The 12,970-nt window shown below is 49.0% G+C and overlaps 3 protein-coding genes across 3 annotated transcripts; all 3 read right to left on the bottom strand.

Annotated features, from left to right (window-relative positions):
• Nucleotides 1–371: 371 nt before the first annotated feature.
• On the bottom strand, nt 372–7,429 carry F4817DRAFT_339275 (jumonji superfamily protein). The gene is made up of 5 exons (XM_049303519.1): nt 6,322–7,429; nt 6,162–6,210; nt 5,277–6,095; nt 4,829–4,926; nt 372–4,773 (listed from the first exon to the last, which is right to left on the bottom strand). The coding sequence occupies exons 1-5, from the start codon at nt 6,763–6,765 to the stop codon at nt 895–897; spliced, it is 5,289 nt and encodes a 1,762-aa protein (XP_049158473.1). The 5' UTR covers nt 6,766–7,429; the 3' UTR covers nt 372–894.
• A 1,987-nt stretch (nt 7,430–9,416) lies between these two features.
• F4817DRAFT_339274 (uncharacterized protein) lies at nt 9,417–10,783 on the bottom strand. The gene is made up of 2 exons (XM_049303518.1): nt 10,306–10,783; nt 9,417–10,244 (listed from the first exon to the last, which is right to left on the bottom strand). Exons 1-2 carry the CDS (start codon nt 10,539–10,541, stop codon nt 9,518–9,520), a joined length of 963 nt encoding a protein of 320 aa, XP_049158472.1. The 5' UTR covers nt 10,542–10,783; the 3' UTR covers nt 9,417–9,517.
• Nucleotides 10,784–10,864: 81 nt separating this feature from the next.
• F4817DRAFT_339272 (uncharacterized protein) lies at nt 10,865–12,816 on the bottom strand. The gene is made up of 2 exons (XM_049303517.1): nt 12,535–12,816; nt 10,865–12,481 (listed from the first exon to the last, which is right to left on the bottom strand). The coding sequence occupies exons 1-2, from the start codon at nt 12,622–12,624 to the stop codon at nt 11,045–11,047; spliced, it is 1,527 nt and encodes a 508-aa protein (XP_049158471.1). The 5' UTR covers nt 12,625–12,816; the 3' UTR covers nt 10,865–11,044.
• Between the last annotated feature and the right edge of the window lie 154 nt (nt 12,817–12,970).

Here is a 12,970-nt window from a genome sequence, read left to right as displayed (position 1 = left end):
TCTGTTTACAAGTCAACATTTGACGGTATCGTATTCACCTCTCCATACGAGATGATGGTAGTTCGTAATGGCTACATAACTCGCCTTTACAACATGATTATAGCGGAATAATCAGTGTGAGTGAGGAAACTATTGAGATGGGGCAGGGGTCAGCAAGAGTTGTTGACTTGAGTCCGTATCTGCTGGAGGGATGACACTTATAGCTCAACGGAAAAGGATGAAAAGAGCCATGACGAGGGACGACTATCAGATACAATACGAAGCATCTTAGCAAGAATGTGTATAAGTCAGGGTTATTCATGCATGAGCTCACTTAGTTAATCAAGTCACTTAACCAAGTCACACACAGCTCATATAAGGTTGCACAAATACTCGACTTATTCACGTTTATTAGCAAGAGTAACACGACTAGGCCACGTAAGTGACAGGCAACACCACCTTACAAGTCACAATCAAAACAAAAAAAGACTCATGCAGAAGCGAAAATTTAAAACAAATAGCTGTGCCTAGCTAAGCAAGGTATCGGTCCTCCATTCCGACTCCTTTCCGTTGAAACTGAGTGCCTGTGGTATACCGGACCAAGACCTAAAACGCAACGCCTATCTAATGCAATAGTGTGTGTAGTCGGGCTTTTTAAACCCCTAAAAACCTCTAATGGTACACGAAAGAGGAATCTTCGTCTGCGACTCAAGCCGCAACAACGCCTCTATAGCTGATAACGCACAGGCTCCCTCGTATGCTAATGACGAATATAGCACAAAAAATGCTTTCCGATACGCCGTAGGGAAATTTTGTGGTCAATGTGCCAGGGTCAGGAGCATCGGCCCGCTGGTAGACACCCGAATCTGATATCAAAAGGATACATCTCATACGTAAGCAATCGTCTGGTTAGGTTCAGTCGGAGTCTTCCATGTCTAGCGCATTTCGCTCCGCTTCGAAACTCTCTGCCGTGACGCCCAATCGCTCCCTTTCGCGTTGCCTCTCCTTCTTAGCGTCCTCGTCGTCATCCGCATTAGTAAGATCTAAGAACATCTTGTCTACGTCTTTATCATCTTCCTGTTGACCCTGGCCGATATTTTGTCTGCTGGAAAATGCGTGATCGTGGTTATGACTCCACACTTCGGACCCGAAGATCTGTTCGGCCCGCTTACGCCCGGTCTCGGTGCGGCGTAGATATGCAAGGGCTTTGTCTACGCCGTCCTCCGTCTGTAGATTGAAGCCATCATCTTGCCCGTGTTGTAGACGTTCCTCTAGTGTTAGAGACGGATCCGGTGCGATCAGCTGAGGACCAGTACCGCTGCTGGCGGATAGGAAGAAGTCTGGATGTAAACTTGCAGTACTATTCACGTCCATACCGTCAGGTCGAAGCGATGACCCCGGCCGGCTAGACGACACTGAGTTGGATCGCTGCTGCGGATGCGCGTGGGCCGGAGTAGACGGTTGCGAAGTCCGAGAAAAGTAGGCACCGGAAGCAAAAGAGTGCGAGGATGGACTAGTTGCGTTCGGAGGGGCAAGGCTATTGCCCGACGACGCTGCGGCCTTGGCAGCAGCCTCGGCGTTCATGGCCTTCCGCTTTAAGCTGTTTGCCTTACTTTTCATATTCTCTGGGAGGTCATCGGGATCGTCAACACCATACTGCGCTAGCATTTTCTGCAACTTCGTAGGTCGCGGCTTACGCGTGCTCTTGGAAACGTCCAGCACGGGAGGCGGCTCAGGTGCCACCGGGTTCCATTTATGAAGTTCCTGTCGGAAGAAGTTGGTTTCGAAGGATAGGAGAATCTCGGCGCCTTCGATTTTTCGCAAGTAAAATCTTTGGTCGCCGGCTTCGGCTGCAGTCGTGAGGACTGGATTGCAGAAGGCTGCTATGTGGTCTCGGAACTTCTGCGCGTTGTCAATTATCTTTTTCAGCACCTCTTCTTCTTCCGGTTGGAAAGGTAGGTTAGGAATCTCTTCCTGCCAGGCGATAAGATCCTCGAGCTTAGGCCGCGCGGCATCCCGAGGAATTTTCACTCGCCAATCGCAGATAGGACAGGTGTACTTGTCATCCTCCTTAACCTTTCCTCGGGCAATCTTCAGACACTTTCCGTGGTACCATTCGTGACATAATTCGCATTCGATCATCATGCCAGCCTCGATACGGCGGCAGATGCAAAACACTTCTATCAGAGCTGGGTCGTTGACGTCCCATACGGTCCGCAGGATCTTACCCTCGCCTCTCTCCTCGCTAGCTGCTCTGGAAGCAGGTTCGGCCGGTAGCCGAGGGGTATCATTTCGAATGTCGAAACATGCCAGATTGCGTTCTAGCACGTAGTCCATGTGCGACTTCAGAATATGCAGTGGCGCGTTGGTCTTGCCGAAGAGCTTCTTCCCCTTTCGCATCCAATCCTCGTGACGTCTCTGCTCCTTTTCGAGATCAAGGGTCCCGGTTGGCTTCGAGTTGAGGTCTTCGAGCTTCTTCATGATTTCAACCACCTCTGCGTACTTCGGCCTCTTCTTGTAGTCGGGATCCTTCGACCGCTCCGTGAGATCAATAATCTGACGATGAGCCTCCCGCTGCTTGTGCAGGATTTGATCGACGGCGGCCAAAGTCTCTGCCGTTACGGGAAGGGTATTGACTTGGACCTGGTTCGAGAGGGCTTCTAGCTGCGGATAATGGACTACCTCCGCGTTGATGAGCTCTTTGGCTTTGGTTTCCCATTGCGTGCCCGCCTGGTACTTTTCGCCAAAATACCTCATGTTATCGTTGTACAAGGGAATTTCCAACCGGGTTCCCTCTTCGAGCAGCTCCCTAACATCTTTAAGCGTTAAGAACATTCCTCTGTTGGACTTCGCCTTGGCGTTCCACTTCGTCTGCTCCAATATCTCCGACAGCTTGTCGAGCTCCGGCATGTCAACATTGAATGCGCGTCCCTCCTCTATCAGCTCCTCGATAGATTCTTGTCCGCAACCGCGCTCCAAGAATTGTTCGGCGTTCTTCTGGAAGTTTCTGATGGCGTTGGCACGTTCTTGCAACTGCTGGATCTCGGGGCAGTCGAAACCGATGTGTTCCGCATCGTCGATCAAGCGGTAGATGTTTTCGACTCGACGGAGCTCGCGTTCTCTCTGTTCCTGGGAAGAACTGCCGATGGACTTTCGTAATCCGCTCTGCCAGACCTTGTCATTTTTACGGCGGTTCTGCTGTTTTCGCACCGTATAATTAGTCGCCTCTTCGACCCATTCGTTACAGCGGTCAACGAATTCCCTGAGTGCTGGCAAGGAGGGGAGGTCGTACGGTATTCGTTCACCCTCACTAAGAAGGGCTCGCAGCGTTTTTAGCGCTGGCTTCCCTCCTTCGTCGAGAAGTTTCTCGTACTTCTCCTCCCACGCTTCTGGCATGTTAGCCTTATCTGCCACCTTTCGGTACGTCTCGTCGAGCTCCTCGTTTGTCTTGCGAAAATATAGCTTGTGATGGTCACCTGCGTAACGCTCGGGTTCGGGGGTATCGCAACAGGCGTGCTGCCCGGCATGCTGAATGCATAGGACTTTGCCGGATTGGAGGCACTTGAATCTTGATAGGTAAGCATAACATTTGCAGTAAGCGCATTGGTACTCCTCCTCGGGAACGTCTTCGGTAGACACCTCGAAAGCTAGAGAACAATGTCCGTCGGATTCTTCTATTAGTGCGCAAGATCCGTGACCATCTTCTTGGTGCTTTGCGATGAATTCCTTTCGCTGGTCGAGTTCTCGCTTGTGAATCCTCTCGAGGGCTGGCGCGAGCCACCTCGCAGTCTGGATTGTCAATCCTAAACTCGTGCCCTCTGCTGCCGTCCATAACAGCTCATCGTGTGAGAAGCACGGCTGTCTCCGGAACTGCTGTAACCGCTCCACGCCAGCAAGGCCGTACGGCTCCCAATCGAACGGTGCAAAATTGACAGCCTCGTTAAAGTTAAAACCGTGATTGAAACCAGCGTGGTAAGCTTGAGGAAACGTGAGGACGAGCTGGCCAGCGCGCTGGTCGAGAGCATAAACGCGGACGCCCGCCTTCTGAAGCTGCTCGGGTGTAAGAAGCGTGACGAGCTGGAACAAGAGGTCCGGCTGCGTTTCGAAAAGTTCCGGTACCGCCTCCTTCATAGCATTCTCAAACTTCTCGGTGTCCTCGGCCGGAATACCGTACCAGGTCTTGGTCGCTCCGAAGTGCTGATAATTAATCGAGTAGGCAAAGTGGTCCTCATTGTGCCAACAAAACGTCGAGAATATCATGCCAACGTAGACCCACGGAACAGTCATGCCTGAGATGTCAGATTTGATGTGGCGGAAGAGGCTCTCCGAGTGCAGAGGCATGACGGTCAAATTCCAAGGGTCGGTAGAGTAGGGATCGCACGGGTTACGCTCAGCCGTGGGGAAGCCAGAGCCGTGGGTCGTGCAATGAATGTCCGCACCGTATTCTACCTCGACTGTTTCCTCGGTGCTGGTGACGAGCCTCCAGAATTCCTTTTCCACGTCGTCTTCCGTTACCGGTCTTGAGCATTTGAGTACGGGGTCGTAGGGCATGCGGTTCTCGAAGTATGCTTGTTTGAAATCCGCAGCCTTCTCTTGGAATTGCTTGAGCGAGTATAATCCGCCTTCTTCGAACCCGAATTGGCCGTCGCCGACGAGACATCGATGACAATTCCACTCGGCATCCGGTTTATGCTTGATAGGGGGGTCTAAACAAGCACCGTGATATCCATGGTCGCAGGATTCGCACACGGCTATATGGCCCGCCTCGTCACCTTTGCCACATACCTCGCATTTCTATACGGTCAACAAAATACTACGCACTACGAAAGTAGAAGGGAAAAATTCTTACCTCGCTAGGACTTGACGATTCGTCCCGGGAGACTGGTATTCTAGGAGCCGAAGGTCGGAATACTGACATATGCGAACCAGCCACGGTAGGGACGTTTTCTAGAGGCCGACCTGCATTAGTTTCACAAGCGATCGAACCAATCATCGACTTCAAAGGACCGGAACAGCCATTGTAAGGTCTCCGCCCCTGTTGTGCATTGCTGCACGGCAAGGCGCATAATTGAGACCCTGCACAATTGCGGCCCCACTAATGGAGAGCACACCACAAAGGAAATGATACGACACTAACGCCGAAGGTAAACGCAACAAAAGGAAGTGAATCATCATGAAAATACAGAGGGCGAGTTTAAACTCGTGAAGTGATAGAAATAAAAGGGAACCATGTACGAAAGGATTTGAATAGTAAACTACGGACGGTAAGGAGGTCGCTACCACAAGAAAATACGTACCTTTCTTGAGCCTTTTACTCCTTCTACTACCATTCTCCGAATCGTCTCTATCGGTACCGTTGTCCTTCTTTGCCGAATCTAAGCTGTCGGAGCTAAGTTGACGCTTTAGGGCCGTGGCGGGGCCGAGTCCGGACGGTCGGAAATCTGGGGTATTTTTAGCAGATAGATGTGGACTTCCATGATGCTTCGGGGGCGGAGTGAAGCCTTTGGGATCCGTCGGGGTAGGTCGATTGACACTTGTAAACCCGCTGTTCACCGCCGTAAAACCGCCGGAGTTGATAGCCGTAAAACCGCCCGACGAAGGTTGCGAAGTAACGGCCGGCGCATCCGCCATAATGGTGTCGCGGTCAACTTCTTGCTTCGGGACATTCAGACTCTGCTGGAGAATATCGCTCGCGTGCCGAGCAGGCGATTCTGCCCGCAGACTAGACGGCGTATTCATAGCCGACCTCTTTATCGGACTGGGTGCTGGGCTAGGGGTTAATGGCCCGCCATATTCATACTCCAACTGTTGATAGACTCCCGGTTTTGCTTGGCGTAGGTAATTCTCGTACGGAGTAAGCCATCGATCGTACGAGTTCTTGAGAGACGTCGATAGTGACGACATTATCTTCCCGCTGTAGCCTAGATCTCTGCCAATTTCGGCCCATTTCTTTGTCTTGCAGACTTTTTCAAACCCCCCACGAGATTCGACGGCTTTCTTAAGCTTGTATAGGTCGAGGGGCTTCTTATCCACGTATGGTAATCGATTCAGATTGGTTCCTTGCTGCTTATGGTATTTTGCAAGGGCGTCCAGATAGGTTAGATTCGCTCGCGTACCTAGCATCTACATGTTAATGACAAAGGCCACAAGGTCAGCGGAGTATCTTGTTACGGATCACTCACGGCCGTCGACCGAATTCAACTCCTGCTTTCGTGTCCTAAAATGGAATTTCTGTAGACTATCAGTACGAATCGAGACGCTACCGAGATACGTAGACCCTATAAGATGGAAAACCACCGTAATATGCTCCCATCGTACCGATTGAGATATTTATAGACTCACCTCGGTATCAATCGCGAAATCGGGGTTCCACGAGTCGGGAGGGATGACCTTGCAGATGCCGTACTTGCGGGCTTCGGGAGTGATCTTGCGGACGTACTCGAACGGATCTTTCCATTCTTCTTCGGTTGGTCGGTAGGTTGGTGCTTCCTCGAGCCCGTACAACCTATTTTGCTTAGATGACTCCCGGCCGGCCGTGGGCTGACCCCTTCTCTCGACCGATGTAAGGTCTAGCGGGGCACTACGCATAGAGCTGAGAGGGACTGGGGGGTTGGTTGGGTGATAGCCATTCGAGTTGACCTGGGTCTTGGATTTCGCGCCATTGGATGACGAGGTATGACCTGCGGAATTGGCGGCGCCGACTGCAGGCGAAGCTCTCGAGCTTGCATTTGCACTATTAACACCTCCAACGCCGCCGTTATGGCTGACGGAGGGGGTGGAAACCATGGTTCACGACGTACAATAACGCTGGAAGGTTGATTTGGACGATGTTCCCAACAGTCCCAGAGTAAGTAATAGTAGGCTACGTATGCCGACCACCGCCAAGTGGTGCGAAGTGTGAGGCTGTCACAAGAAGGGTAAGCTGTACGTGCATCGCATGAATGTCCTGCTAGGGTCGTGATGGAGCCACCGCTGAAGATAGCAGGAGGTGGTTAGCGTCGAAGAGGCGAAATGCTGCTCGACCAAATATCGTCGTTCGGATCGTGTGGGGTGTCGGTACCGTGTAGGCGTAGTAGAAAACCGCGATGCGTGCTCAAGAAGTGAGGTGAGTATGGGACCTGGTCAGAATATAACCAAGGGATCCTAATTTGATCAACGACAAATCAGGTAAAACAGTGGTGCCGATCTAGTGTCCTGGTCTGTATCGCATCTCAACCGCCACGGCGCAACCTCGAATATTCCCAATTGCTAAATTAGTGAAATCATTAGAGGCCAAATAAAAGCCGAACAGATATGACACTCAATGAGTTGGTGAATGAGAGGGTTCGTTTTCTAATAAGTGTGAATTAGAGGGGGATGGTTAAGTCGAGGAAGGTTGCATATTAGATTGAGAAGAGGGAAGTTTAGTTTTGAGATGTCAAGTATGGAGATATGGGTGGAAGGTATGAACAATAGTCGTGTAAGTAGAACGGAAAACGTACTAGCAGATTGGATGGAGCGAAATGGGCAAGTCAGGTCTGTTTGGTACGGTGGAACCGTGGGTGGTCAGGTTACTCAAAAGCCTCTTAACCTCCGTTTAAAACAGAGGCGAGAGAAACGGGACGGGGGTTACGCAGGCGCGGCTTGAACAGTACTTCGTACGTAGAAAGAAGGCAGAGGTGGATATGATGTGGGTGGATGCGACTCGTAGCTGTCGTCGGGATTTTGTGCCCAGATCCATTTAAAGAACAAAGTGGATCCAAGCCACCATATGTACCTACAGGTACGTACTTTTGTGCAGGGTACGGATATACCTCATTTTGTACACATTGAAGTTCCCATCTAATACGGTTCCGCATCAGGTATACCGCTACAAGTCTAACGCCGCGGCGCGCTGAATGTGCGTACTTGTACCGGCGTATAGCTATATTATAGTGCTTTGTGAGGTACATATACCTAACAGCAGACTTTTGAATGTTCCATTCCATCAATTACATACATAGGTATAACATCGCCTTTAAGTTTTAATTCTCATCCATTTCCCTCCCTCTTCGCATAAATTTGCCCAGTGCGAAGTGAACCAAACCATGTGACGACATCTTGAGATCTGGGCCACCGCCTCGTAAACCAAGCCAGATCGACCATGTACGTGTGTATAACCTGTTGCGCACTTTCGCTTTGATAACGAAGGGACGGTATTATGAACTTTATATAGGTTAGGTTATGTAGGCTTGAATATTAGCGCTTGTCCCGAGGCGCAAGTTCTGTCATCTTTGCCCAATATAGCTTATGCGCAAGAAATGAATGCGGGCTGACACTCTTAAGAGTCAAGAGAGATGGGGTGGATGGTACGATGCGCAAACTCTATGGCCAAGTTACCGAAACTACGAACATGCGGTCACGCTATGAATTATACGGCTATGTATCTAAACCTATGTACTTGGTATTAAATCTACCTATTGCTATTAGTGCGACAAACCATTTGTATAGATCAAGTAGGTAAGGTGGTCTAGGCCTGGATAATCCAAGATTGTCGGTGTATATCATCTCAGGATCGTGAGATCTATAATCGAGCGTAGAAATCGGAGACAAACCGGAATCAAATTGTCGGGGATCGCTTGGACCGAAAGATCCGCGGTGTACTGCCCGCTCAAAGCCAAAGCAAGATGAACAGGAAACATCGCAGCCGACGGTTAAAAAGTAAAAGTCGGACCCAGTGTGGAAGCATGTCATCTGCTTCCCCATGAATTGGAACGAGGCTGCACGGATTACGCCGAAGCTATTGAGAATACGTAACTTTGCTTGATGGCTTTGTTCTGTGGCTGTTGGCTCTTTTAATTTCTTTGCCCATTTATTATACTCCTTGGATGTATTATTCGTCTTGCTAAACCTATTTCACTTCAATGATCTGATAAATGCCCGTTGTGCGGGGATTCTAAGCACTAGTCGTAGCCGAGATATTCTACGGTCCGAAAGGTCGAAATCAACTCCTTGGATTCGCTATTGGAGGATTGGTCGGCGAGGTTGGTCAACCTGCGCCAGTTTAAAAGAAAAAAAGGAAAAAATTGAATTGATATTCGCAGACAAACTTACAAGGATCAGGGCCAATGAGTCGTCTAACTAACCAATAGTAGAGGAGTGACGTTTGAAAATATGGACCTAGATCCCTGCCCTGCATGACGGGAATACCACGCGAGCACTCACAGATGGGAAAGGTCCAGCGTAGCCGAGTAGCGAACAGTTTTGGGTCTCGTCAACCATAAAAGGGTAAAAAGGGGGTCTGCTTTTTGCGGGGGATAGCACCTCTATCATCAATACCCATTCGAGGTATCTTTCGCGTTGTACACACTCGGGTTATTATATCAAGGGTGCGAATATAATATTTCAGCTACATATGAAACGATGAAATTTCATCCTCAGTTACAAATTTAAAACTGTTGATATTCAAGTAAAATAAACAAACACAAAGTACTCGTTCCCGGCCTCATCTAATAACGCCTAACGCCTCGCTATAAAAATCGAGGGATCTACGAAAGTCTATATCAAAAGGATTGCAATTTTATATATTAGACTCAGCTCGTGTCTTTCGTTTTCTAGGTTTCTTAAGAAGCTTCTCAATCTCCTTAGCCCCTCTTATCCTCAAGCTCGTCTCCTTCATGAGATCACCCCATACTACTTCACCTTTGCACCTTGGACAGCGTCCAGATATAGGTATGATGTCCTCGCCGGCCTCTTTTCCAAGCAGATGTCTACTCCAGCATGATACGTGACCGGTGCCCTCGCAATCAGCATTTGAGCATGTTGCGTAGAGGCCCTTGCCCGGATCAAGGTGCTCTCGGCAGACTATGCAGTCACCTTCCCTCTCAAATTCATAAATGGACTGTGTCTTCATTACATATGTCTTCATCGGGGCGTAGTCGAGCGGCAGGGCATGGATACCCCAAAGCCGCTCTAACTCATTCTCGGTATCAGAGCTCTCACTATTTCCCTGACTAGTTTCCGCCGGGTTGAAATCAGTCGATACCCGAATTGTATCCCGAAGAGGCTCATCTACCGTATTGCACCATTTATTCCAAGCTTCGTGAACCTCAGGCGCGAAGAAGTGTAAATTCAGAGGCCATCTTGAGAAACTAGGAACACGTAGGAGAAGATGTATGTTCGATAGTATAGATGTTAGGGTATGCCGTGGACGCTTAGGACGGCCATTCCGCTTCTTACCCGCTGCAGTGGATATCCGAGATGTAGATGGAATATGTAGTGATACGTGAGGATTGGTAAGAGCCCATCTAGGGAACGGTCAGCTTGCACATGAGAAAACGCAACGACGCTCTAACTCGGATTGCATACTCAAATTTCAAGGCAGCTACCATTCCAGGGAAGCCTGATACGAGACCGACCATCTCCCACGGCCTCAGTTTCCTCCTCGACGTGCGTGCGGCGCCACCTTTGACCTCACCGTTGTGTTGCTTAAGCCGCCGTGGTGGATTAGGCGTCGAGCCAATATATAACGAGGCATTGCGGACGGTTGAACGTAATATATAGACGGTATATAATGGAGGGATAGGTTTCGATAAGGTAGACATTTCTTCTCGGTTTGGCGCGTCTTAACAATGAGGCTTCAAATTTCTAGTGGTGAGATAAGATAGATACCCGTAGCAAGGTACCAGTTCCATATCTATCACACGTAGCCCATTCAATGGATGATTTTGAGGTGCCTACTGATTTTATTGCCGTCATAAACTCCGATAAGTATGCTACGAATATTTCAAAGAAACCTTCATTATTTATATTGTACAGCCGTGAAGACGTCACAGTGTAGTCAAAACATTAAAGGTTTAAGCTAGTGGGGTGTGGGGTTACGTACTGGCCTAGCTGCACGAACCAACCGATTCAACATGTACAATTAGGTACCTTGATACAAAATATACGGATATCGATAAACTAATGGCTATAGGCTTCAGCAGAAGCATCTTCTTCCTAAAGAGTAATAGATGTACAATTCAATAGTCTACGATCTTACTAGAGATAGCATCGCCAATATTACTAAACACACAGCCACACAGCAATATTATTCATTACACTTACTTTACAACAGACCCTGCTTCTGCAAATCATAGTAGACCTTCTCCGGCATGACATTGCCTTCGGCATCTTCCATCTGCACCACGCTCCCGTCATCCACCTTGTCCTTGCGCTTTTCCTTTTGTATCTTCTCCCATAACCTTAGCGCCTCGTCGATTCCTATAATGTCTCGGAAGAGGCTCGTGTTCGTGATTCCTAAACATTTCAGGCCGTAGATATGACGCGCCTCGTTGAAGTGCTTGTCGAAAGCTCTCCTTCCCATATACACAAAGTTACCACAGATCTCACAGGGAAACTCGACACCGAGACCGTGAAGCTTGTACAGCCAAAATGGAATAGGCTTGCCATCCCAGGCGAGTGGCAGCTTAAGTGGATTGTAAATTTTATCCTCGTCGTCGTTGTCCTCTCCATCCTCGGTGTCTTTGGGGTTCGATGTAGTTGCTGTAGCGCTGAACAAATTCTCTAGTTCCTGTTGCCTTTCACGTTCTGTCATACCTTGCTTTCGTTCGACATTCACTTTTGTGTCGCTTCGTTCGGTACTCATCGCACTGGCGAGGCGCTTTACTCGGAATTCCCTTTCTGCGATGGCGCGCTCTTTTAGTCGTTGCGTCGACGTATTTCCTTTGCTGGTATTGTGAGGCTCGCTTCCATCCTCTTCGGACCCGCCTTGTAATCTCTGCGCGCGCTCCGCTGCTGCTCGGACATGTTTCTTGCCCGAAAGATGGCCCTTATATACGTTCTCATTCTTGAACCCTCTCTCGCAGTCGCTGCACCATACGGCTTCGGCTGCAGATGCTTGCGCCGCAGCGCTGCTAGGCTTTCCGTTCTCCTCTTCCTTCCAGTCCGCAATTTCATCCTGCTCCCAAGCAGAATTAAACTCTTTATCGAAGTCGGCAATCACCTTGTCGATATTTTCCAACGGCCTCGTCTTCCTCATGAAGGCCTCAAGATCTAGAGCGAGCTGGCTAACGTATTTGAAGTATTGCTCAGTCAGCTTCTCGGATCTCTTTAGCCCGCCAGCACCGGGCGCGAAGTTGTCAAACGAGTCCAGGTATTGGAGATAACTTAATCTTTTCGCGTTGGGGAGGTTAAGGTACATCTCGTGGCAGATATGTAGATCAAAGAAACGGCCAAATGCTTCCTCGCCGGTGAACAGAGTATCTACAATGCTGGGTTCGGATTCGGCATCGGGTCCTTTTTTAGGTCGGTACGCGCGCTCAAGATTCTCGACGGGTTCGTTGGGATACTTGGTATGAAACCTCTTGATATCGGCTAGCTGCTTATAGAATTCCTCCATCGGATCACCACTGCCAATTTGTTGGATCTCGCGCGATCTTGTTCCATCCACATCGCGATAGATAGTCAGGAGTCTGGTAGATTGCGACGATATACGATCAAGGAACTGTGCTATTTGATGGTCTCGTGCTAGGCGGTCTCGTATCTGAAGCATATAGTTAGCAAAATACTACTCGCGTGTAAATCTAGGGGACTAACATGTTTAGGTTCCTCGCCAATTCGATCCGCGACGCCCTGCTCGAGACGTTCCAGGTCCTCATGCAAGAACCTTTGCTCTTCTAACAGCATCTTAACTCAGTAAACCTCAGCTAATCCTATTGCAATTTTTGTAGTGATTGAATCGATGATGTAAGAATATTACTAGGAGCTAAAAGGAAGATGGAAATTTCAACATGGGAAAAGAGGCTGATCGAAAATCGGTAGAGCTTCCATCGAAGTTGAATTTGTTCAAGGCCAATTAGATCGCGTTCCACAAGTTCACGTCGCCACGGCACTAAAGATAGGTACTTCGTACATTCAGATAGCGCATTCAAGTGGGTCAACCACCTCTAGCTATTGCATATTTTAGTACGTTTTTAGCACTAAGGCTCCATAAAATTCTTGAGGATAACATCAAACTCAATTTCCTCAACTG

The sequence above is a fragment of the Daldinia loculata genome (assembly GCF_022478755.1).
Source record: "Daldinia loculata strain CBS 113971 unplaced genomic scaffold F4817scaffold_28, whole genome shotgun sequence".
Taxonomy (NCBI): Eukaryota; Fungi; Ascomycota; class Sordariomycetes; order Xylariales; family Hypoxylaceae; genus Daldinia; species Daldinia loculata.
This window is presented reverse-complemented; position numbering and strand designations above follow the sequence as displayed.

Bases quoted from the DNA above. Each gene is read 5' to 3' on its own strand.
- F4817DRAFT_339274 (XM_049303518.1), bottom strand. From the start codon at position 10,541: ATGTCTACCTTATCGAAACCTATCCCTCCATTATATACCGTCTATATA. The intron at 10,245-10,305 runs GTATGCAATCCG...ACCGTTCCCTAG, and splicing joins GTAGCTGCCTTGAAATTTGA to ATGGGCTCTTACCAATCCTC.
- F4817DRAFT_339275 (XM_049303519.1), bottom strand. From the start codon at position 6,765: ATGGTTTCCACCCCCTCCGTCAGCCATAACGGCGGCGTTGGAGGTGTT. The intron at 4,927-5,276 runs GTACGTATTTTC...GTCGGCCTCTAG, and splicing joins GAGTAAAAGGCTCAAGAAAG to AAAACGTCCCTACCGTGGCT. The intron at 4,774-4,828 runs GTAAGAATTTTT...TTGACCGTATAG, and splicing joins AATCGTCAAGTCCTAGCGAG to AAATGCGAGGTATGTGGCAA.
- F4817DRAFT_339272 (XM_049303517.1), bottom strand. From the start codon at position 12,624: ATGCTGTTAGAAGAGCAAAGGTTCTTGCATGAGGACCTGGAACGTCTC. The intron at 12,482-12,534 runs GTTAGTCCCCTA...TATATGCTTCAG, and splicing joins TTGGCGAGGAACCTAAACAT to ATACGAGACCGCCTAGCACG.